We start from the raw sequence: 23,781 nt of genomic DNA, 5'->3' as shown, positions 1-23,781 counted from the left end.
TAAGACGATACCGTACATTTACCGCCAATTTTACATCCTGCCGTCATCCACTCCTTGCTCTCGCTCTGCTCCCATGGCTGATGGTTAGCTTCTCTGCGTCTCTCATCGGCACTCGTCACCACTGCCGGAGAAGATGTTACGGATCGCCTCATTTCCCTCTCGACCATTGGCATTAAGTTCATCCGACTCCCTGAATGTATTTTCTTGTCCAATTCATTCTCGTACGGCTTCCCGCCGGCGTCGGAAAGTATCTCCTCGGAATCCTAATCTCAAGCGGCTGACCTCTCGTGTCGTGCGACTCACTCGCCGGAAGCAGCTTCACCAGGTTTTACTCGTTGCTGTTCATTACCTACCTCAATTTCCACTCATATCGAGTCTACGTTTTTAGAAAAGATTGACTCCGATTTTGTTTTTTTGTTCTGTTGCTTGCCGTTGCATACGATGTCTTATTGTGTTTATTCCATCTGGTTCGAATCCGTAGATTTTCATTTTCTCTTCATTTGAAGTATTGATGGCTTATGCGTTTTTTTGAACAATAAAATTATAATCTCACGTAAAGGATTTACGTAGAACAATGAGTTCGACGTTAGAAATTAACTGATGGTTTCTATGGAGTTTGTTCTCTTCAATTGAATCAGTTTTCGTGTTTAAGTTTCGTTTTATCCTTTACTTTCTCAGGTATTTGAGGAAATTGAAATTGCCAAGAGACGTTATGGAAAGTTGAATACAATTGTTATGAATGCGGTCCTGGAAGCTTGCGTGCACTGCGGTGACATTGATTTAGCTCTGAGGACTTTTTATGAAATGTCAAAGCCAGATAATTGTGGCGTAGACAATGTCAGTTATGGCACACTATTAAAGGTATACTTTATTGTATTTATACTATTACGAGTTTTAGATTACGTGAAGCATTGTTAAGTTATGTTGGGAATTCATTTTTTTGTGTGAGTAGGGGCAGGGGGATTATAGGGAGGAAATTCGTAATTGTGACAGTTATGCGGGAGAGTTGTGATTAGTTCTCGTTTAAGTTTTTTCTTGATCTTTTCTCTGCTAGGGTTTGGGTGAAGGTCGAAAAGTCGATGAAGCATTTCAATTGCTTGAATCTGTGGAAGAAGGTACCGCTATTGGAAGTCCAACATTGTCAGCACCCCTTATTTATGGTCTTCTAAATGCTTTAATTGAAGCAGGTCAGTTTCTACAAGAAGTCGTTTGTTAAGCACCCTTCTGTTCTATTACTGTAATTTATCTAAGCTGCAAGGATCAGAAAAATGCCTTCAGTTCTTCAAATCCAAATGTTTGATATATGTGTAGTTAGTACTAAAAGCTTATGTCAGCCACATTTTAATTGAAATATGGAATGATTGAAAACAGCACTCGACCAACCTTGCGGCTTAATGGCTGTCAGATAGGATCATTTTTCTAATCTTTCCATACACATCTAAAGGCTTAATGGGAGGAACTCTAGATTTTCTTTTAAGCTTCAAGTCTTTATTAAGTCCAGAACCGACCTATTAGTAATTAAATAAGTATTTAATATCATACATTGTATAACTTTTTACTTCATTTATCTATAATTTTTATGCACGAAAATTTTTGCTTTATTTATGTGTTGACTCATAACAATTTTATGTAGTACATTTCGGTGTCATTTTTTTTAAATTGAAAAACAAAGAAATAAGATCTTAAGATTTCAATATGACTCAATTTGATATTGCAACTTTTAAACAGTACTTTTTAGCACAACTAATAATTCAAGATATCAGTAAAATCACATGGATCCTCATAGTATTAGAACTAGCATGCATGATATTGTAATTTGTAATACCAGTATATTTTGTGATAAAATTTTAACATTTTTAGTAGGATAGATTGGAATAAGAAAATGTTGTAATATTGTTCATGTTACTTCTTAAGTTATTTAACCAATTTGAACTTTAGTAATTAGGTTACACATTTAAGTTTAGATATATGGCATTCTCTACAGATAGAGAGTATAATATTAATTTCTTGATTCATTAAATATTTTAAATTCTTATAAATTTATGTTTCAAAATTTGAGCTGACAGCATATATGGGCATGAATTCAATGACTCGCATTATCATATTTATAATTTATTTTTAATTAAAAAAACAAGTATTGATTATATTCAGATGTGAGATTATTTTGTTTTATGTAGCTCATTGATTTATTATACGATTAGACTCCAAGTTCCTCTTCAGTCTCATGCTTATCGATGTGTGAACAATGTTAGTGTACATTTCTCTTCTTTTTTTATTACTGTTTACTAAATGATATCAAAAAAGCTCGATTATTTTTATAACAGATTCTTTGATAGTTGGTAGTTGGATTTAAATGTTATGGAAGCAGTATTCGAATTCGGATGAAGAATTTTTTCATACAAAGTTTTTTTCAGCTCAATTATTTATCATATACCAGTTTGTTGTTTTAAATGATCCATTTATGCTATCATGTTGATTTTTGTAGTGCAGGAGACATGCGCCGTGCCAATGGTCTAATTGCACGATATGGGTTCATACTTCGTGAAGGAGGCAATCTCTCTACTTCAGTTTACAACTTATTGATGAAGGTGTGCTGAAACTGGTGTCTCTGCAAGATAATTAATAATGAGATATAAATTTTCTGGTCATACTGCATCAAACGTTTTACCTGGTGCTACACCTGGAGAAGCCAGTATCACGTGATTACATTGCTTATTGATTTATCTCTCTATGATTTTCAGGGGTACATAAGCTCAGGTGTTCCTCAGGCTGCTATAGCTATGTATAGTGAGATGCTAAATCTCGGGTTACAACCTGATAGGCTCACTTACAATACGTTAATCTCTGCATGTGTGAAGATTAACAAATTGGACGCAGCAATGCATTTCTTTGAGGAAATGAAGGTCACAAACATTTATTGAAAGGCCAGTTTAGAGCCTATAAATATTTTATTAATTGGTTGAGGAATCAACCAGTGTATATATTTTGTTTCTCAGAACTTCATTGCTTTCAGGAACGAGCTGACAAATATGACCAGGAAGATATTTTTCCTGATGCTGTGACGTACACTACATTACTTAAGGTCAGTAAACTTTTCACCACTCTTGTTGATCATGTGAGCGGAAATTTTGTAACAAGCTGAATTTGCTTTGAAATTTTGGGTAGTGTGGGTCATTTAATAGCCAATTTTGTAGTTTATTTGGCCCTCTTTTTAGTAGATATTGGTATTAAAGAGATTATGGGTGTATATTTTGATGTTTCCAGTTAAAGTGATTATTTGCTTGATGGAGTTGGAAGCCTTTTAATGAATAATTGTGAAGATCTGGAATCCCTTTGACGAAGAGAAATTTTGGGATTTTTTATGGTCTTTGTACAGGACACTATTGTCTCAAACATGTTACTGCACAATCTTGGTCTCTTGCTTATCCTTTTGAGATTTTTTCTCTCAATCATCAAAGATAGCATAAAGTAGACTGTAATTATTTGAAAATAGAATTTTGATACTGTTTCTATCCTTCGAGAGTGATGCATAGACCTTCATTGCTTTATCAGATGACACTGTATCTGGATATCTTCTTTTGCTACTATAATGGATGCGCGGAATCAATGTCCATGAAAAATCTGCATCCAAATCAGTTATTTTCTCATAAGCCTTGGGGAGGAGTTTTACATTTTTTCCCCTGTACCGGTCTGACCCATGATAATTCTTGCATTTTAAAAATTTCCTCGGGGTTCTAGCTCTGGGTAGCTAGCGTTACAAGCATGTGTATCTTGATTCACTTTTCAGACAACTTAAGACCCTTCTATTTATTAATCATTATCATATTTTTCTAGGGGTTTGGGATTTTGAGAGATGCCCGTGTAGTTCACATGATTGTGCTGGAAATGAAATCTTGTCATGATTTTTTTATTGATCGAACAGCATACACCGCAATGATTGATTCTTTGGTTAATTGTGGCTCAATAAACGGTATGTAATGATTGGAAGTAACTCTTAAGAAATTTTGAGATTGATTGATTTTGATTGTACCTAGTAGGTAATATGTCAATGATAGCAGGTGCTCTTTCATTATTTGGGGAATTATTGAAGCTTTCTGGATGGAATTCAGACTTTCGGCCAAAGCCACATCTTTATCTCTCTCTTATGAGGGTTCTTTCTAGTAGAGGCGATTATCGGATGGTCAAATGTTTGCATAGACGCATGTGGCTGGACTCTTCCGGAACTATTTTTCCTGGATTTCAAGAAGAAGCAGACCATCTTCTCATGGAGGCAGCTTTAAACGACAATCAGGTACTTTTTCCATTTAAGTCTAAGATTTAACAATGTTTCTGGAAAACATATGGCTTACCGTTCCTTTCCTCCTTTTAATGTTAAAGGTTTGCAGTCTTTATATGTTAGACCCAACAAGTACACCCTGAGTTGAGAGAGATGGTTGGAGTTGATTGTCATATTATTATATAAGTTAATGAGTTAACAAAATATCAGTTTGTCTAATTTACTCTAGCTTGTGCCACGATGAGGGTCTGACTTCTGAGTGGCAAAAGATTAAGTATTTTGTAGTCTTATGTACTTGGAAAGATTTTAAGTAGTAAGTTGTCAAAAGCCACCTGGAAGCAAAAATCTTATTTTCATGGACTTGTCCGGGTTGGTTTGTGTGCAGTACATTTGATAAAATCTTTGCAATGCAGATTGACGTGGCAATAGAGAAACTGTCAACAATTATTAAGATATGGAAGGGAATCTCATGGACAAGTCGAGGAGGCAGTGTATGTATATCTATCCTACTTTCCTTAATTGTTTAAGGGAAAGGTTTCGCAACTTTTCAGCCTCTACTTCCATTTTAAATGGATGGAGAGATTCTCAGTTCAGTTTTTATTGCACTTTCATGATTTTTAAGATTTCTTTTTATGTTCAAAAAATATATTAAAAACTTTATGCTGGTTCTGTTTTGTCATGTTTCGTTGGTTATACGGATGAACAGGCCTTAAGAGTATTCTGACAGACTTATAGGGGTCTGGCTCAGGATATTTAATCGGTCTTACTATTAAACAAAAGCAAAATAATTCCTAATGACTTTTTTGTTTGCTGAGTTCTTCAAAATCATATTCCATTTTAGACCATTTTGACTCTCATAGGGATATTAGCTTCTTGGCAGACATGACTCTGGATGATTATCTGCTGTCCTAGAATTCAGAAGAATTATAATACTACATTATAATCCTAAGAATGTTCAAAACGTCCGACCATGAGAATTTTGCTTCCAAACAGTTCAAGACTTGAAACACTTTGACCCTTTTCTTGCTTTCTACGCAACTAAACTTATAAGTTCTGGTGTCTATCATGAAACTGGTTCATTTTCCTACAACTTGTTGAACATGTCGTTACCCAATCAAGGACATTTCTGACTTTCTATGTTTCTGCCAATGCAGGTTGCTCTTCGCATAGAAGCATTGCTAGGATTCACCAAATCATTCTTCAGTCCTTGCATATTTCCTCGGGTTTAAATTCTCTCTGCTTACAATTGACCAGATTATTTTATGTCTTAAAGATGTCAAAGAAATTGGTTAATGTGTCTGTGCCTAACATAGGCGTCTGCATACTTAACTCTGGACATCATAAATACTTGAGCGGAAGCGTTCAGCTGTTTACTTTTAAGTTTTGGAGGGTGTAAGTACAGTGATAGCGACGGGATGGTTTTTGTTATGAAATTTCTAGCTTTATAGGAAAGGGTAACCATGTTTTAGAAATTTCAAGTCTAGGTATCTGCTGTAATCATCATAGGTTTAAGTTAATTATTTGATCATATAAACGTATTTTCTTAAGTTCAATTTTACACATTCTTTTCAGGTAAATCCTAGTGCACCTATTGAGAGTGTTATGATGCCATTTAAAGCAGTTGAGCCTTTAAATGGCAGCATGCAGTTGAAGGAAGTGGTGATGCATTTCTTTGACAAATCAGTTGTGCCCATCGTAGACGAATGGGGCAGATGCACTGGATTATTGCACCGTGAAGACTGTACTGAGGTGAGTTAGAAGCTTTCTTTCCAATTGCTACTAGTGACATCATAGTTCAAAATGTAGATAAGATTTTCTATATATCCACAGATTTTATTTTACTATGAACTTAATCTTGCAGACGAAATTATGTAAATTGAATGGTAGAAATATTCTCGATTGTTTGAAATAAAATCTTAAAACACTGGTAAGTAATCCGACCAGTGCTTAATTGAATAAGATGGGCTGCTTAAGGAATAATAATAACTATTATTTTGGTAAAAAGACCATTAGGAAATATGAAATTATGAAATGGGAGGAAAGAGAAGGAAGTAGGACTACAAGATTTGAAAGATGGGTAGAATTTACCCCAATAAAGAGCTAGCTACAAAACAACAATGATCTCTATAAGAATTAAAACATAGTCGTTCAGGAATTACTGGAGGGCCAGCCACGTTTAAGAGACGTCAGATCGAATGTGTAAGAGAGTTGTCGTCGAGCCTTTAGTCCAGACATTTCTCCACTCCTCCTTGGTACTTCCGTACAAAACCAGTGTAGTTTAGTTTTGAAAATCTGAATCCTTTACCTAAATCCTTCAATGATAAAGAAATCCAAGCTTTGTTAGACATGGCTGCTTTCTAGTTTTGTTTTTGCTTATTTATCTATTTATCTTATTATTATTATTTTTTATAATATAGTTGCTGTAACCATGTGCTATTTATAAATTTTTTGTCATACTTGATACCATATATTACATCATACGAATTCCTGGCAGTCTATGAAGTACCCACAAGTAAATATGGTACAGGACTGTCATTTAGCTGAATGATTGTGAATGTTCAGAAAAAGTGTAAATATTTGTTTATGGCGCAGTTGGATGCTCCCCTTTGGAAGATTATGAGAAGCCCTCCTCCTAGTGTAACTACTACAACATCCATTGGACACGTCGCGAATCTAATTCTACAAAAGAGGTACAAAATGGTTATTGTTGTAAGACATAGCAAGTTTAGTACATATGATGGCTCGAGTTTGAGGGCTGTCGGCGTTTTTACTGCTGAGAAATTGTATGGGTTTGTTTCTCCCCTTCCCTTGCCACCCCAGCCAAACAACCCACGTAACAGGTGAAAATAACACTCAATTGAATGTCATAAGAGATTTCTAACATCTCACTAGTTCTATCTTTGATTTTATATCATAGCAAATAATGTCTTTATGCATATCTCTAGATTTAGTAATGTAGCTTTGTGCATCGTGCTTATTTCTGGAACTTTAAAATTTTTTGGTTATGTTTCTAATTAGTTTCTACAATCAATACTATTTCGTTTCTTCGACTTTTGAGTATCCGCAGTAAATCCCATACCACAGGATGGACACCGAAATGTGGCTCATTTGAAAGGAAAAGATCGAGAAGTTGAGAGGTAAAACCCCATTGATATGTCCCTTTTTCCAAACCCGAATCTCCATCGTCTTTGGTACGAGATATTCAACTCCATCTCAATTAAATATTTTCCAAAGTGTCATATTTCAGGTGCTTCTCATCATCCATGGCCACTGGATTTGCCAATGCTGGCTTTAGATCTCAATCAAAAGCACCGTTTTATCAAAATCTCGTTTCTCTTATTGTCAGTCTCTTGGAAAAATTGAGGCATTTGAGTTCCTTTTATTCCATCAAAGATTTTTGCAAGTGTCGTGTTTTTGGAGCTTCTCGTCGTAATAGCCTCAGGTTTCATATAAATTATAAACTCCAACTTGGTTTTATCTCTTGAAAAATCTGAAAATGAAACAAGTCTTTCACCTTCTAGTTATTTGGTTTCAAGAACTAATCCCCATATTGGGAATAGTTGTATTGTAGGAGTGATGGCTTTTCTTTTTCCCTTCATTTGGTTATAAGTGCTTTTTTTTTTCTCACTTTCTTTTGGTTAAAAGTGCTTTCTTTTAGTCTTTCGTTTAGGTCCACTTGCAGGCCATATTGTTCACACTTGAGAGAGAATTTTGGTCGTCCACACTCAACACTTTTTCCATTCAACTTTAAACCGTATCATATTTTTCGAGCAAATAACTCGATGAAGATCAAAGCAATTCTTTTAGCAAGATTATGAAAGACCCATGAAAAAGAAATCACAAATTTAAATCTTTAATATGAAATATGTAAAAGTTTTATAAATCATTTAAATTTCATAAAATAGGAAAGAAGATTAGGTGAGATATTAATGAGATAACTACCAAATTTGAAAGTAGCTTAAATATCAATGGACAGAGTTAAGCTTGGTGTTGATAGCCATTATTATTATGCATCACTTTTCAAGAATAGTGGCAAAAGATTAGTGTATTGAGAAGTTTATTGAAAATCTTTCCTCTCCTAATCCTTTCCCTCTCCAAATATTAGGTGATAAATCATGCCTAAGTGGACCATTACACAAAAAGAAAAAAAAAAAGATTTTGAAACTTATTTGAACGATAATATAAATGCTTTGAAATGATAATAAAGTATGGTTATTTATCTGTAAAAGTAGCTATATTTGACCAAAGTTTACATGTTATACTTTTTTAATATTGATTTGATTTCCATTTATTTTATAAATGACTTATCGAATAAGAATAATCCTTTTGAAAAATGATGCTTCCATTATAATTATAGAACTAAACTATGTTGTTGGTTAGAACTTATGTTTTTTTCTTATTGTGAAATTTTTAGTCCACTGTCCACTTAAAGTCACTTCGCTCCAATTTTTATTTCATTATTATCATTAACCAGAGTTAATGATTTTAACTTTACCAAAAAAAATAATAATAAAAAGAGTTAATTATTTTAAGAAAGAAAACTAAAGTGGAAAGACAAAATCGGGCCCACAAGGAAAGCGATAGCGGGCCCAGTACTGCGATAGCCATAGTTTCTTACCAAACTAGACCACTCACTAAATGGGCCGCTGAGGGCCCATTAGTGAGGGCGGCATAATTACGCTTATGCCCGCGGAGCGGAGCTGACAAAAATATTTTCATTTCGTACACTATCTTTAAAATCTTTCAATAATTCATCTGGCACTGACACCATAGTGAAATCGGGTAATGAAACGATGGGTTGAAACTTGAAAGTGATCCTCAGCCGTCGATCATCAACCATACAGAACACCCCGATCCAACGGCCGATATCGCAGAAGCCGCCATTTCCTTCTTCTTGCTGCTGCAGGACGCCACCATTCTTTGAGTCTTCAGTTCAGCTTCTAAGAAAAGAATCTCTCAGTATATTTATACGCACAAAATCTCTTCATCTTTTCCGTCTTGGATCTTCCCTCCCTTTCGATCTTTCTATGGCCGCCATTGTTGCTCGGAGGAGATATTGAAGAAAGTGTCTTCAAATAGTTCATCATTCGTTCTTTTGTCTATAATTTTCCAGAGGAAGGTGAAGATGCGGTGGACTTGAAGCTCGGTGTTGCCGTTCTTCTGTTCTTCTTTCGGTTTCTTCTAGTGTTCAAGCAGGTTGGGGTGTCTAAAGCTTTCCGACTTTTTTGAAGTTCTTTGGTGTCTTTACGAATGGACTCTGCTTTCTCTTCATTCTCTTTTAGAAGCCATCTATGAAAGATCCGAATGATTTTTGGCAATTTCTTTTTGTTCGATTTGTTCAGTTTCTAACTTTTCCATCGTAGCTCTTCCGGTTTAGTTGCTTGAGAATTTGAGATACATTGTAACCGGATTGCTATTCAGGGCTTTAGCTCTGGAACAGGAACATTGTGTAGACGTAATCGAGCAACAGTGAGGTCTTGGAAAATGCATTGAGATCCACCTTCTATGAAGATGGATTATAGCATATGTCCTTTGGATTCTTTTGTTCTATCCTATTAATGGTCTTTTTTCAGAAAGGTTACGCGAGGACCAGAGATTTGGTTTCCTTTTTGAATTATTAATTGGAAGCAATTCCATAATTTTGGGTCTTAGGCATTGAAGTTTACGTCCCTTTCAATCTGTTGTCCTGAATGATTTTGGGGTTTCTTCCCATTTTTTTGGGTAGTATTTTGATTGCTTATTTTCTTTGAGTTAGTATTATCCAATATTCATGTTATATTGTTATATTCAATGTTCTAGTGTTAATTAACTAATTATTCTTTCTTACTCAATAATTCCAAAAGCCAGCAGTTCAAGATTGTGACAGAAGTACAGTAGGAGTGTAGGACCAGTTAAAATGTTGATTTCCTGAAGTTCAATTAACCACGATCATATATGTATTTAGCTTGCTTTTGGACCTTACTACTTTATTTAGTGCATCTTGTTTATGTTTGTTTGACATCAAAAGAATTCAATTCACAATCATGAAAACATTGTTCTAGGTTGAGTCGACATCGTTGAACAAAAAGGGGAAGAAGGAAGACAAAGAAGAGCCTCTTCAAAATTACGTGACAAAGCGATACTCACCTCAGGTAATCACTACTTTCTTACCCTCAGGTCAAAGTGTAAGAACATGATTGGATGGAAGGGTTCTAATATATATACGTATAATCATGGGTGAAGTTCTGATTAAGTGCAAGAGGAAAAGCCCCTCTTGCAGTTAAGGCTATGAGTCGGCAAATTTCTAAGTTTTGCCATCAGCTGTTTGGTTCAGTGCTGAAGATATTTTTGTAATTTTCATCTGTCTCCACAAAATTTTTTGGATGTGAATTTGTGGTTTCATCAGTCATCCTCTTTTACCTCCACGTTTGGGTATCCTTACTGCAGTCTATTTTTATTAGTCCCTGTATTATGTTATCCCTATATTTTTTTTTCCCTGTTTTTCCTGTTTTTCCTGTTCTGTTCTTTTTTTTCTTTTTCTTCTTTTATTCTTTAGTTTCTAATTGGCATACCGATTGACCATTGGTCTACTAGAAGTTTTTCCACTTAGAGTAACTCCTCACATGTTCCTTAATCGTGCAGATTGAAGGTTTGTAGGCTGCAAATAGTTTTTGATGGATGAGTATTCCAGTAGAAGAGTTCACGTGGGAATTGTTAGTAGAAAGGGACCTGGTGTAGTTTTGAGGGATAACATGAAGAACAGGGATCATAGTAATCATGGCAGCCGACTTGGCTGTACTGGCAGGATATGCTCCAGTAGTGGTGCAGAAGTTGGCTGTTCAAGTAAAGCCAGCTCAAAAAGACCATTCCGCAGCTCAAGTGGCAAAGAAATTGTTGGAAGTTCCTCAAGGAGTTCTTCAATCAGAAATTTCAGGAAATCCTTTCCAGATCCATTTGGAAAGCTTTCGTCTAAGCTTGAAACAGATTCATCTGAAGATGGTAGCATTCAGGATGAGTTGGAAGAACTGGAATTCATCTCACCTCCTGGAATGTTCCACACAGTGCTTCATGTAAAATCTGAAAGTTCGGTGCCTGCTGATGCCATATTGATGGAAAGGGGAAGCAGCAGTACGGATTCCAACACTAAATCTAGGAGAAACTCAATTCAAAGATATGGAGTGGACAATCAAGATACTTCTACATCAATGCGATCTAGAAGTCTTTGCCAGGCATTAAATGGTGGTACCAGTAGATACGTTTCGAGAAACCTCGAATGTAATTCAGTATCTGAGATAATTCCACCAGATAGTTCTTCGAAAGAGCAAAACCTTGTGAGAAGGAAGAATGTAACAAAGAAGATGATTTATGATGGTGAGAATAGTTCCAGTTCTAGAGGAAAGAAGGTGAGTGGCACTTCCTGTGGACAGAATTGTGGTTACCGTCGTGGCATCTCTATTTCTGATCAAAGACAAGGTCGAAACATGTTTCACAGACAAAATGTTCTTTCCTCACTTGGAACTCGAAGTTTGGCAAGTGCATGTGATGGGGCGAGCCATTCTTATCAAGGAATTAGTGGTGATCGGTCGTTGCAGGATTCACTGATGACTTCATGGATGCCTCAATCCAACATCTCTGGTTCCTCGCATACTTCTAGCTCACTTCAAAGTCGTTCAGAATCACACTCCAGGCACCACATGACTTACCCTGAACATGAGGATTATAGTCAAAGTCTACTTGACATTGGACAAACCACTGCTGCAGAAGGTGGTATTTCGAGCACTTCGACAAATCTGAACAGTTTTCGATGCCGCAACCTTGATGGCATTGCAGAGGTATCTGTCTTCTTAAAACCCTGCGTCTTATTTTCATGGTCCTGGCCCCCTGGGAAAGAGATCTTCAGTTGTCACTTAATTATTATACAATTTTCAGGTACTATTGGCGTTGGAGAGAATTGAACAGGAGGAGGAGTTAACTTACGAGGTGTGTATTCCTTTTCCTTTTCGGTTTCTTATTTCATTAAAAAACGAGCTGCTGACAGGTATCTTCATTTTGTCTTGCAGCAAGCTATTCTTCTCGAGACAAGTTTGTTCCTTAGTAGCCTAAACATCCATGATCAGCATAGAGACATGAGGCTGGACATTGATAACATGACGTATGAGGTTGGTACTTACCTTTTGAAAGTAAAAGTCAGTTGGAAGGCTTCTGCAAATCTTATGCAATTTCTTGTCATAGTTATCAGTTTCTTGGTGGACTGTTCGATTTATTTAATGCTTACAGCTACAGTTATCATTTTATTCCATGAAATGGTTTTGCTGAATACAATTTTGGGAGTGGCATTTCCTCTGCAGTAATTTCACTCCTATTCTTTCTTCCGCTTTTTAACAGGAACTTCTAGATTTAGAAGAGAGAATGGGGACAGTGAGCACAGCACTGTCTGAAGAAGCATTGACAGAATGCCTTAACAGAAGCATCTTCCAGTCCAAACCTCAAGGAGGAGAGCTCACGAGTTCTGTCGAGGATTTGAGCGATGTCAAATGTTGTATTTGTCAGGTTCCCTTCCTGACCCTTTCTTCACAACTATTAATGCTGTAGATTTTAACACCGGGATGACAGATTTTGTGTCTAGATTGAAAGAGCGCAAACATGAAAGTGAGGTAAAAACTGATCAAGTGAATTGCACATAGGTCAGGTGGCACATACATAATTCAGTCCAAGAAAGGTCTAAGAAATTCACATTATAGCTTTGTTGCCTATTAACTTTGATCATGGCTGGAACAAGAAGCAGCTTGTTTACGTGGTCGTTGACTTTTACTTTTTTTTTTGGGAATTGATTTTTACTGACTTCTCGATGAATGTATTACGTCTTAATCTATTCACTTCGCTGACCTCAACTTAACTCAACTAGTCAAGACATTATTTACCTTTCTAATGGACGGTGGTTCAAATCTTCACCTCTTTGTTTGTTAACTCAAAAATCTACTAGACTTTGATGTTATCTCTGATTGAAATTGGACTACGTTTTTTGGTTTGGCAATAATAATTTAAATCTTTGTGTCAAAAAGAAAACTTTTTTCATTTTTTGCAGGAAGAATATGTGAGTGGAGATGAAGTTGGGAGACTGCATTGTGAGCACAAATATCATGTAAAATGCATACAACAGTGGCTGAGGTTGAAGAACTGGTGTCCTATTTGCAAAACATCAGCACATCAGCTTCACCCTTTCAAATGATATAGAACCAAATAAATCAAAGTTAAAAGCAGATTAGGAATCTCTTTATCTGCAACTTCTTTATGTTTGTTTGTACAAAATTCATCTGTTTCACCTCAATTTGATCTACAGACTCCATCACTTGATCTGTCTCAACTCTCAATTGAACTGTGAATGGAAATTTATGTGTTTGGAAATCAAAGCTGGTCTTTTTTTTCTGTTTGTTTTCGGACAGGATTTTGATTGGTCTCTGATTCGTTATACTTGCATTATTCTTATAAATCAGTTCAACTAATTCGATTTCATACATGGATTTCTAGTCTCCAATGGGTTTGTTATAATATTATAGATCGATATATTAGTTTACCTTTGGATTTGAATGACTGTATCATATGAAATCATTTATAGATCATTCCCTATTGATAGCCTAACTTGATATCTAAATTGTACAATTACTTATCCATTTTGGATCATTTTCATTGAATGAATTTCGTAAAAGGGACAAAAAGAAATTTGGGTTTATTACAAAGGCTCCATCCAGCATCCAATTCAGCCCATTAGGCTCATTTTGGATAATGAACAAAGCAAGAACATATCACAACCATTGTTTAACATATGACTTACAGAAATAGAACAGACAATCTAGAGCAGTAATTTTGAAGAAAAGTTCTATGTCTAGTACAATTAAAACATTATATTTGGTTACAGTAATTTCTTACTCCTTCGGGCAACTGTGAGTGAAAATTGAACCAAAATTTTGCTGCAGAAGCCAACAAAATCATTCTGAGGACCAAAAGCAAACACTACATAAAAATGGGAATTCAGAAAGCAAATTTTCAAAGATTTCTGCTTACCTTTAAGATAAGCATGCCACTGTAGTGTAGGGGTGTGTACTGCAAGGAACAAAAAAACTTCAGTTTGATCATCTTCAAGCCCACGGAATCCAAGTTTTCAACATATTATCACAAATCTTGGATCATTCAGGCAGGGTTATAGAAATTTGATGTAACAAGATATAAATTAAATGAGAGGATAGAACAAGACTGTCTTTAAAAATAATGTACATTCCAAAGTAAAATCATCTATTTTGTAATAAATTTGAACTATCCCTTGTTAAGAATTTTGCCCAAAACCAACTTTACCATATGCATCTGCAATAAAACCCCAATATGGAGGCCAAAATAGAGCTTGTTTCATGATATGTAAAGAAGATTCTGTGTTATCCTTCATATGCATTACAGACTCAGAAACAGAAACTTATTGCATTCAGCATAAGAAATAGTTACTTCATAATATGACTTTATACATGTTCAGCCAGAAATGAAGAAAAGATTTTACTAACAAGCAAACAACATCATAAGAAAATTCTGGGCAACTTCTCAGAAGAAAACTGAAAAGATTATATGACGATGGAAAGGCGCTCATGATAAGACAGCAGACATCACAAGACCAGGTCAAGCTTTTCCTGACACTGCTCGATAGTATTGTAAATGCAAATATGTTCTGTAAGCCAAATCATCTTCTATACATTCCAGCACATATAAGTTCAAATTAGCTGAGTGGAATTGGAAAAATGCTATTTCACAAAAGAGCAGATACCGGTCTTGTCTACTTCAAAGTTCTATCATGGCGTTACCTTTTAACGAGAATTTGCTGCTTCCATATGGCCATGGCAGTTGTAGAGCATTTATCTATTCTTGTAGTAAGCTGGATATCTGGTTGCAGAGACCTATGGTCATGAGACTTGAACTTCTGAGACACCTACAATTCACATTTATCTAGAGGAGCAGCTGCCATTATTCACATCATGAAGGTGGGGTCTAGAATAACTAATTTAAGTTAGAAGACAAGAGCAACATGATTAGATATTGAATTATTATATAGATGAACATGAGAACAAAACTACAAAGCGCCATTGAAATGGATGTTAATTTGTTATTGATATTGAAATTCCAATAAATTCTCAGATTCTAAAGATACATACAGAGCACCCGAAGTTCTCACCCAGGTGATTCACCTTTCACCAAACTAAATAACAGTATCCCTGCAAAACTTTTTTGATTCTCTCAAAAATAAGTTACATGAAAAGGCTAAGTTACATGGTAGTGGCAAATGGGGGCCAACATGAATGCTAAAAATGCAACAGAACAACCTTTTATGGGCATTCTGGCTGAAAGCTTTCCTTGCTTAACTGAATTAATTTAACTTCTTCAGTGGAACAGGCAATAGTGTTACAGTATTCTAGCTTGGAAACTTGGAGCCTGAACCCATTGGGAGCAATCAAGTGTACCCCAGAAAGAAGGGCAGAATGGGGAGATACCCCCCAGGTAAACTTTATAGCCCTTTGGATCAGAACAGACTAGCCAAAAAGGATGGCTGCAGGACTAAGAAACCTTTCCAATTGCTTATTCCTCAAAGGTACGCATACAAATTTTCTCCAACAGCAAAGGCCAATCTTCCCCAAGCTGCTTCGGATTGAGCTCCATAGCAACTTTGAAATCAAGCAATGACACTGAGCAGTCTAAACTCTTTTCCTGCAAAACTTCGGGTCGTCCATTGCTGCTATTCTGTACACGTAGGTGGTTACTAGGCCACATACCATTTATTACCTTCCCTTGATTCTGTTGCTTCTGTATTGGGTGGCCCGTATGCTCAAGTGTAGACCTTGATCTCACTAACTCAAGGCAAGACTTTATCAATTGCTTCAGGTACAAATCCAGAGTACTATTCAGGATGTTAGAACATTCCATGGAGACGCCTTCAAGCCCTTGTGCAGTTGCAATTTGCTCCATGCGCTTTCTCACTGTCTCTGTATCAGACAGTCCAATACTGTCATAACAACTTGAAAAATCACCACTATTGCCAATTGGTAAGGCTCTGCGTGCCCCACCTACACTAGCCGAACAAAATGGAATGCCAAGAGGTGGAAGCAGAGGACCTCTCAGGAAGCTTAAGGGATCCGACTGTTCCACCTCTTCTCCATCTTCAAGAATAGCTGCTTCTGTTGGATGTATCCTTGGTTTTTCTGATGGCCGCTGAACTGCTCCCTCTATGTCATTCTCAGGTAGCTCGGCTACTGCTTGGAGATGCTGTACTGGTCTCTGATAGTCACACAAGGTTACGTTACCATTCTCTGTAATAACTTTGCTGCCACTATCTTCGGTACCAGTTGATGGATATGAAAGACATGTGACCTTTCCGTTTGGTCCAAGTGGACTTGGCCTATCCCTAAACTTTCGATCACGCAAGAGAGACCTACCCTTCCGTGGGGATGCTGGCAGAACTCCATTTGACCAAATTGGTACAGTCTGATTCTGATTTGGAAAAGCAGATCCAGTTTGTTCAGGACCATCTTCCCTGCAAGGAGAATTGTTTGAAGCTTGTAGCACAGATTGGGCATGTCCTGACACATTTATTGGTGGTGGGGTCTTGGCTACACATGCATTCTTCAAAATTGACCTTATTAATTGATTGTGGAGCTGAATATTTTCCCTTCCAAGCACACGGACGCACAACTTATCAAATTCAACCTTGCCCAGCTTCTGACCCAAGAATCTATTCAAGTAGAAGAAGTAGCGCTTTGACTTGTCATTTCCAAGTTTTTTAACTATCTGAGCTTTCAAGTCGCCTAAATCAATTCTGGAGCTGTGCTGAGGTTGCATTTCTCCAGAGGCCGGTTCATACACTGTAAACTGTAGCTCCAAACCCCAGTTACTCGAATTGAAGCTGAATTGTGGTAGTGTACCAATTCAAAATCCCCCAGAATTTATACTTCCACGTCATTCAGGACAAATCATTTGAGAATAAATAGTAGGAGCACCAACCAAGGGTTTTATAGAAGCCTGAAATCATAATTCCAGCAACGACTGAGTAACATTTAATTTCGAACGATTCCGTATGAACAGACCCAAGAAGCATTAGAATGCAAACTCAGATCTATACTCCCAAAACCAAAACCCTAGAGATCAAACCAGCTAAACTGACTAAACCCCTCAAAGAAACAACAGAAAAATCGAGCTCATACCCTCCAATCGATCATCGCGCAAAATCAAAGCCCTAACTTGGAATTTCAGAAAAAGGGGAAAAAAACAAAAAAAAAACAAAAAACCCGGTGCCAAAAACACCTACCTTGAACGGCGAATTGCAGCAGAGCAGCAATAAGAGAAAACCCTCGTCTGTTAGGCGGAATTAGCGAGCTGTGAAGTTCAAAGTAGGGAATTGGAAGTAGAATGATGGAGATCAGTGAGGTGGAGGAAGAGAAAGCGAAGTTGGGGGAAGAATGAAGAAGAAAACGATGGCGCAATGAAGCAGAAACACGAAGCTTAGAAGAATCCAAACATTGAAGGGGTTTAGAGATTGTTTGAAGCTCTGACCTCAACGAAAAAAAGTTGGGAAGAAATTGAAATTTGCAGCCAAAAACCAAACTTCAGTCACTGCCTCTGGGTGGGGTCCCAATCTTCGCCTTCTTGCCTCTCTCGGTCTTTTCTTTTCCTTTCTTTTTTTTCCTTTTTTCTATTTTCCCAATTTTTGAAACTCTCCCTCTATTTTGCTTAAATTACATGTGAAAAATACCACTTCGAAAGTTTCGATATTGTCCTTTGACCTTTCGTAGATATTTAAAAAATATTCTCTTTAAACAAATATTTGTTAATATTTTAAAACGACGTGGCATAAAGATGATATGACACAATATGTCGATGTAGATGATGACAGTGTTTGATTTAACAACTTTTAAGTACATGTTTCTTATGATTATGTGTTACCTCGTTTCATTTAAATATTAAAAAATGTTCGCTTTTTTTATACGTTTATGACATGTCAAGAATAGTACTGAAACTCTTCAAGATAATGACGTTTTCAAGGATAATTTTTATAATTTAACCTTATTATTTCATTATTTTGTTGTTAGTTTTGTTTCTCCCTCCTTTTGGGTCTCCGTCCGAACGCCGGGAGGAAATGCTAAATTTTATGAACACAGTTTTTATTTTAAAATATAATATAAAATCATTTGGATAATTAATTATTATGTGTATTTGTAGCATTTAATTATATAAACTATTTCAATTTTAAAATTCCACTATGAAAGTTAAGGAGAAGATAAAATGTCGTCTTTAATTATTTTGTAATTTGAAAAATAAAATTTTAGTTACACGAAATGGGGAATATTAAAATAAAAATATCCACTCGTTATACCAAGACTAATTTGTGTTAGTTTTCTTTTCTTTCTTATTCCTTCATGTTTTATTTTGTTTTATAAATTTGTAGTAAAAAATACAATTTATATTTATCGGTAAACTATTTTGTATACAGCTTCAGTAGTACCGTCTTGATTTATATTTAAAGTCATGTATATAATATATCAAATATGATATTAAATTTAGAAATAAACGGTCTAAAATTTATAATTAATGCAACACAAATATATTTCACTACAATAATGAGAAATATATTTTTTACATTATTATGAAGAGAAAAATATATAAAATATCATTAAATACGATAGGACATGTGATTATTTCAAATACAAGTAATTTTTTAATTTTTTAATATATAGTTTTAAAATTGTCGACCTAAACATATCAAAGTATGTATTTTCAACTATTAAGAAAAAAAATTAGAAATTCGAATATTCATCTCCGCAGGTTAAACGAAAAGAAATTTATTTGATGGATTCATTCCATTGCCTGGGTTATGTTTGTTTTCTTTTAAATGCAATAGGACTGAAAAAAAATATTTTTTTATGAATTTTATTTAGTTTAATTTTTCATAGTTGTTTAGTTGAAAGATTTATGTTTTATTAATTAAGCACCCATCTCAACCATAATAACTACCTTGACTTGTGGGTGTTACAGGGGACAAAAGAAACTGTCCCAATTTGGTAGTTTATTTCTTCTTCATTATTTCACTCTCTTTCATGTTTTGGTGGTCATTTGGATATTCATTTTGCTGGTTTCAATTAGTTTGATTTTGTTTTAATTTTGGTTTTTTTATTTTACTTAAATCAAGTAGTCGATTTCAGTTGGCTCTATTTTCTACTTCTTTTAAGGACAACTCAATGATCAAACAATAGTCTCGTTCAACTGAGATTTGTTGTTGTTGAGTGACAGCAAATGGAAAATACCATTTGATTTGATTCGAAAACCGACATTTGAAATATGAAAATTGAAAACTCTTTTGAAATCACTCCACCTTCCCTAGACAATGAATTTCTTCGAGGTGTATAATACTCTAATTTCAAAACCTAATATAAAAAAAAACGATTTAGAATATTCTCATCTTTGCTTTTTCCATTTAATTAGATTCGATGTTAAGATATTATTAGAATGAAAAATAGAAAAAACTGACAAAGAATAGAAGTAGTAGTACATTTTACGTTTTTTATTTACTAAGGGTCATTGACTAATTATCATGTTATGGTAATTAAAATTTTCTCGTAAAATTAATTAAATTATTTTTTCATAAAAAATTCATTAACTTCTAACTAACATAAAAGTAACTTGATACATATAACATAACAGCTTGTTTTCTTTGGCTTTAATTTTTTTTCTCTTGCAAAGGAAAAAATATATACACTTGCAGCATCAAAATCAATTAAGCTAAATATATATTAATAAGATTAGAAATATTTGCCCAAACGAGTATAGCTCAGCGATAATTGGTATATATTTTCAACTAAGAAGTTGTGAGTTCAATCCCTCATCTCCACATCTTGTATTCAAATTTCATCCATATTAAGATTGAGTTCGATCTTTAATTTGACTTCATTTAAGTTATAATATTAAAGAGAAAAACACGAAATAATTTAGAGAGATAAAATATAAGGATTAAAAAAACAGTTATAATAATTGTTTCACACATTTTTTATAAATTTCAGAAATTTTTTTATTACTTTTTAATTTTAGATAAAAATTTATAAGCTTTTTTAAAGTATATATATAAAAAAGAATAAAATTAATAACTTCTTTGAAACATTTAAAGATGAAAACTAACAAAATTATTATTGTTAAATTGCATGGAATAAACATGATTTAATGAAGTATACTTCCAAAGTGAAGTTGAAAATAACGAGCGAGGCCCAAATTGGAAGGGTTATGTTGAACATTCAAATTAGAAAACCGGAACGATCGGCCCAATTAGATAATATGGGCCTCAAATTATCAAACCAAAGTGAGGGCTGAAAATTGAGCCCACTTTGGCATACAAACGAGACCCAAAGAGAAGCCCATTTAAGTTGATTTTATTTCATTTTCGGCATCGAAATGGGCCATTAGTAAGAATAGCAGAAATTGCAAAAATAGCCATATTTTGCAGTAATTACAAAAATAGCCCTACAAGGTCATCCCTTTCAATGAAATACCCAAATTAACCTTTGACGAACCTGCCGAGTCAAACATCAGTGTCTTTGTTTAAAAGTTGTAGATTGAAAAAAGAAAAATGTGTCACACCCACAAACTAAATACAAATCAAACTTAAGAATTCAATTTTCAGTCAAAGTTGTTCTTAAAAAAAAATTTGACTTTGAATTTATATTCACGTACAGAAAAGTATTAATTTTTTATGGATATTTTTATATGTTTATAAATTTGATATTGACATATGAAGTGAATCAATATTTTCATATAAAAAAATCAATGAGTATTAGAAAATAATAAAATATCATCAAAATCTCATAAATTTTCGAATGATATTTGATAACAAGAATTTTAAACTTCCTTAAAAATAATAAAATACTTATTTATTAATTTAAATATATATTTTTAAAATATTTATGGATATTGATATTGATATTTTTATCGAAACATTTTCAAAACTTCGCTACAAATGCCCAATGTCCCCATTTCACTTTTTTTTCCCTCTTTTTTCTCTCTTTTTTAGAGATATTGTCGGCTGGATGAATGGTCAAAATTGGCTTATCTGAGACGGAAAACTGATTTACCTTTTTTTCTTTTTTCTTTTTTTCACTCAACAAAAAAAGAACAAACTGGTTTACTAAATGGCCCATTTGGGACAACCTTTTTTCTTATTTCCAATTATATAAAAGAATTATTTATTAGTTAACCCATTATGCCAACTAGGCAACTGCAACTATGTTATCCAAGAGACATATCACGCTAGCATTTTCGTAATATTATTTTTTTATACAACAAATTAGAATTACGGAACTAAAATCTCAGGGATGGGTAATTAATTATTGGACTATGCTTATGTTAGTTTCGTTGATATTGTTAATCAAACAAATTATTGTTAATCTTATTATCGGTGAAGTGGACAAGACACTTATTACTATCCTAAAATTCATAATTCGAACTCACACTCATTCAACAAATAAAGAACAATAGACATTATTAAAATACCAATCTAAATTTTTGATCGTAATTCAAACTTTCTAAAATTCAGAAACATTACTTTCATCGTGTGTTTCTTTGTTTTGTTATCTAATTTTTTTTTAACGTTTTCAAAATCTATATCTATATATATATATATATATATAAATTAACGTTTTCAAAATCCAAGTCAAATTTTGGAAACTAAAACTATATATATAGTTTTTCATTTCTTTTTGAATTTGGCAAAGAATTCAATTGTATTTATAGAGAATGCAAAAAACATGCCAAAGCCAATGCGAGAAATCATGTATAATTAAAAAAAACGAATAGTTATTAAACGGCTCTAAATAAACAACATAAAACTTAAAGATAATATATGTCAATTACCGCTGAGCTATACTCACTTTGGCGGCTTAATTTATCATTTAACCTAAAACAAAATATGAAATAGAAAAATGAAAGACAAAATGGTACCATACATTAACTTATTTGGAAGGAAAACACGTACACCAACATGAATGTGTGGTAGAAATTAGAACTTTGAACATTCGACCATAGAAATTTTATTCACCTGAGCTATACTCACTACTCCAGTCATACTCAAGCTGGACAGATTGATAACCTAATATAACCATTTTAATAATATTTAAAAAGTAAAAGTGACATACATAAGACCTACCTTTAGAATAGAAAAATGTCACAAAGCTCAGTGGGATATTATTTAATAAAGAGTGAAATATAGTTGAGATTATGAATAATTTTAATTGTGATAAGATTAATTAATAAATGGAGTAGTTTGGCACAATGTAGATTGATTCCTTTTCTTTTTGTCCTATATTCCAAAAGAGTGAGTTTTGAAAATGCCCCACCAATAATCCCTTTTCCTTTACTTGAATTAATTAGGAACTATTTTCCTTTGGAGCTGTCCCAATGGCCAATAGTGATTACTGATTAGGTACAAATTAAAAAAAAAAATTGGAAAAAAAAAGAGAAAAAAAAGTGCTTTAAAGTTTAAACTCACATGCAATGCACAAACAAGATCTACCAATGAAAAAACCACAGCTGATTTTAATGTTGTCGGCGTCATTTTGATCCAACTATTCATTTTTCTTCTCATCTTGGAGTTGTTTTTTTTTAATTTAATTTGTTAATTTTTAAATTTTTTATTTTTTTGACTTCTAGACCAAGGCTCGAATCTGGATCTTGGGTGTCAACATTCAACCCTCTTGTCACCGCGTCAACAACCGAGGGTGCGTTATTTTTTAATTTTATTGTAGAGATGGGGAGAGATTCCTCTTTTTACTCATTTTAGAGGTTTTTTTTTGTTTTCAATTTTATTAAAAAAATTTACAAGCCTTACAATGGGGAGGGGGGAGGGAGTGATGTATTCTTTTTTTTTTTTTTTTACTCATTTTGGAGTTTTCTTTTTTCAATTTGATTAAAAAAAATGGTTGGAGAGATTGGGAATTTTTTTTTTCCAATAATAAAAAAATTACAAGCTGGTTTGAGAGAGACTATAAATAGTACATTTTGAAAAGTATGAGGATCATGTAGGACTTATCATGTTAGGTTAAATAGAGCAATTGAGAAAAGTCAAGTTACATTATATTCATACATCATTGATTTATTATGTTAGACCAAAATTGTACATTTAAAAAAGTCGAGACTAAATAAACATAGAGATAAAAACTCGAGAGAAAAATAAAACACACCGACTTGACAGACACAAAAGTAAAACCTCAAAAACATATAAATAATTTGCAAAATTCAAGGATTCATAGAAAAATTTAAGACATCAATCCAATTTTCAGATTGTATGATCAAAACGTAAAAATTCTAAAAGCACATCTAAGTTTTCAATGCATTCAAATGACAACTAGAATAATATTTTAAAATTGAGATTCATTTTCCAAATCTGCTACCAAATGTATATTTGAAAATACGGAAAAAATTATTTATTGACAGCTCAAAAACATTTTTTTTTTATAACC

At 34.1% G+C, this 23,781-nt stretch overlaps 3 protein-coding genes across 5 annotated transcripts; 2 read left to right on the top strand and 1 right to left on the bottom strand.

The window, feature by feature from the left end:
• Positions 1 to 29: 29 nt before the first annotated feature.
• Positions 30 to 7,159, top strand: LOC111010707 (pentatricopeptide (PPR) repeat-containing protein / CBS domain-containing protein). Of its 2 annotated transcripts, none has more exons than XM_088120273.1 (12): positions 30 to 325; positions 679 to 861; positions 1,055 to 1,187; positions 2,491 to 2,588; positions 2,742 to 2,903; positions 3,014 to 3,082; positions 3,835 to 3,970; positions 4,056 to 4,291; positions 4,690 to 4,767; positions 5,431 to 5,499; positions 5,849 to 6,025; positions 6,869 to 7,159. In XM_088120273.1, exons 1-12 carry the CDS (start codon positions 134 to 136, stop codon positions 7,118 to 7,120), a joined length of 1,785 nt encoding a protein of 594 aa, XP_087976399.1. In that variant the 5' UTR covers positions 30 to 133; the 3' UTR covers positions 7,121 to 7,159. The 2 variants fall into 2 exon arrangements, with proteins under 2 accessions (XP_087976399.1, XP_022139945.1); XM_022284253.2 differs by having other exon boundaries at positions 31 to 325; positions 4,059 to 4,291.
• Positions 7,160 to 9,040: 1,881 nt separating this feature from the next.
• LOC111008445 (uncharacterized) lies at positions 9,041 to 13,681 on the top strand. 2 transcript variants are annotated; one of them, XM_022281162.2, is made up of 7 exons: positions 9,045 to 9,472; positions 10,318 to 10,407; positions 10,898 to 12,087; positions 12,185 to 12,235; positions 12,316 to 12,414; positions 12,641 to 12,805; positions 13,341 to 13,681. In XM_022281162.2, exons 3-7 carry the CDS (start codon positions 10,930 to 10,932, stop codon positions 13,482 to 13,484), a joined length of 1,617 nt encoding a protein of 538 aa, XP_022136854.1. In that variant the 5' UTR covers positions 9,045 to 9,472; positions 10,318 to 10,407; positions 10,898 to 10,929; the 3' UTR covers positions 13,485 to 13,681. The 2 variants fall into 2 exon arrangements, with proteins under 2 accessions (XP_087975822.1, XP_022136854.1); XM_088119696.1 differs by lacking the exon at positions 13,341 to 13,681 and having other exon boundaries at positions 9,041 to 9,472; positions 12,604 to 12,743.
• A 1,697-nt stretch (positions 13,682 to 15,378) lies between these two features.
• Positions 15,379 to 17,959, bottom strand: LOC111012883 (transcriptional regulator of RNA polII, SAGA, subunit). Its single transcript, XM_022287186.2, has 2 exons — positions 17,592 to 17,959; positions 15,379 to 17,305 (listed from the first exon to the last, which is right to left on the bottom strand). Exon 2 carries the CDS (start codon positions 17,123 to 17,125, stop codon positions 15,869 to 15,871), a length of 1,257 nt encoding a protein of 418 aa, XP_022142878.1. The 5' UTR covers positions 17,126 to 17,305; positions 17,592 to 17,959; the 3' UTR covers positions 15,379 to 15,868.
• Positions 17,960 to 23,781: the final 5,822 nt, after the last annotated feature.

The sequence above is a fragment of the Momordica charantia genome, assembly GCF_013281855.1.
Source record: "Momordica charantia cultivar OHB3-1 chromosome 11 unlocalized genomic scaffold, Mcharantia_2.0 BLBB01000011.1, whole genome shotgun sequence".
Classification (NCBI taxonomy): Eukaryota; Viridiplantae; Streptophyta; class Magnoliopsida; order Cucurbitales; family Cucurbitaceae; genus Momordica; species Momordica charantia.
The sequence above is the reverse complement of the archived record's forward strand: the minus strand, read 5'-3'. Positions and strand labels throughout refer to the sequence as shown.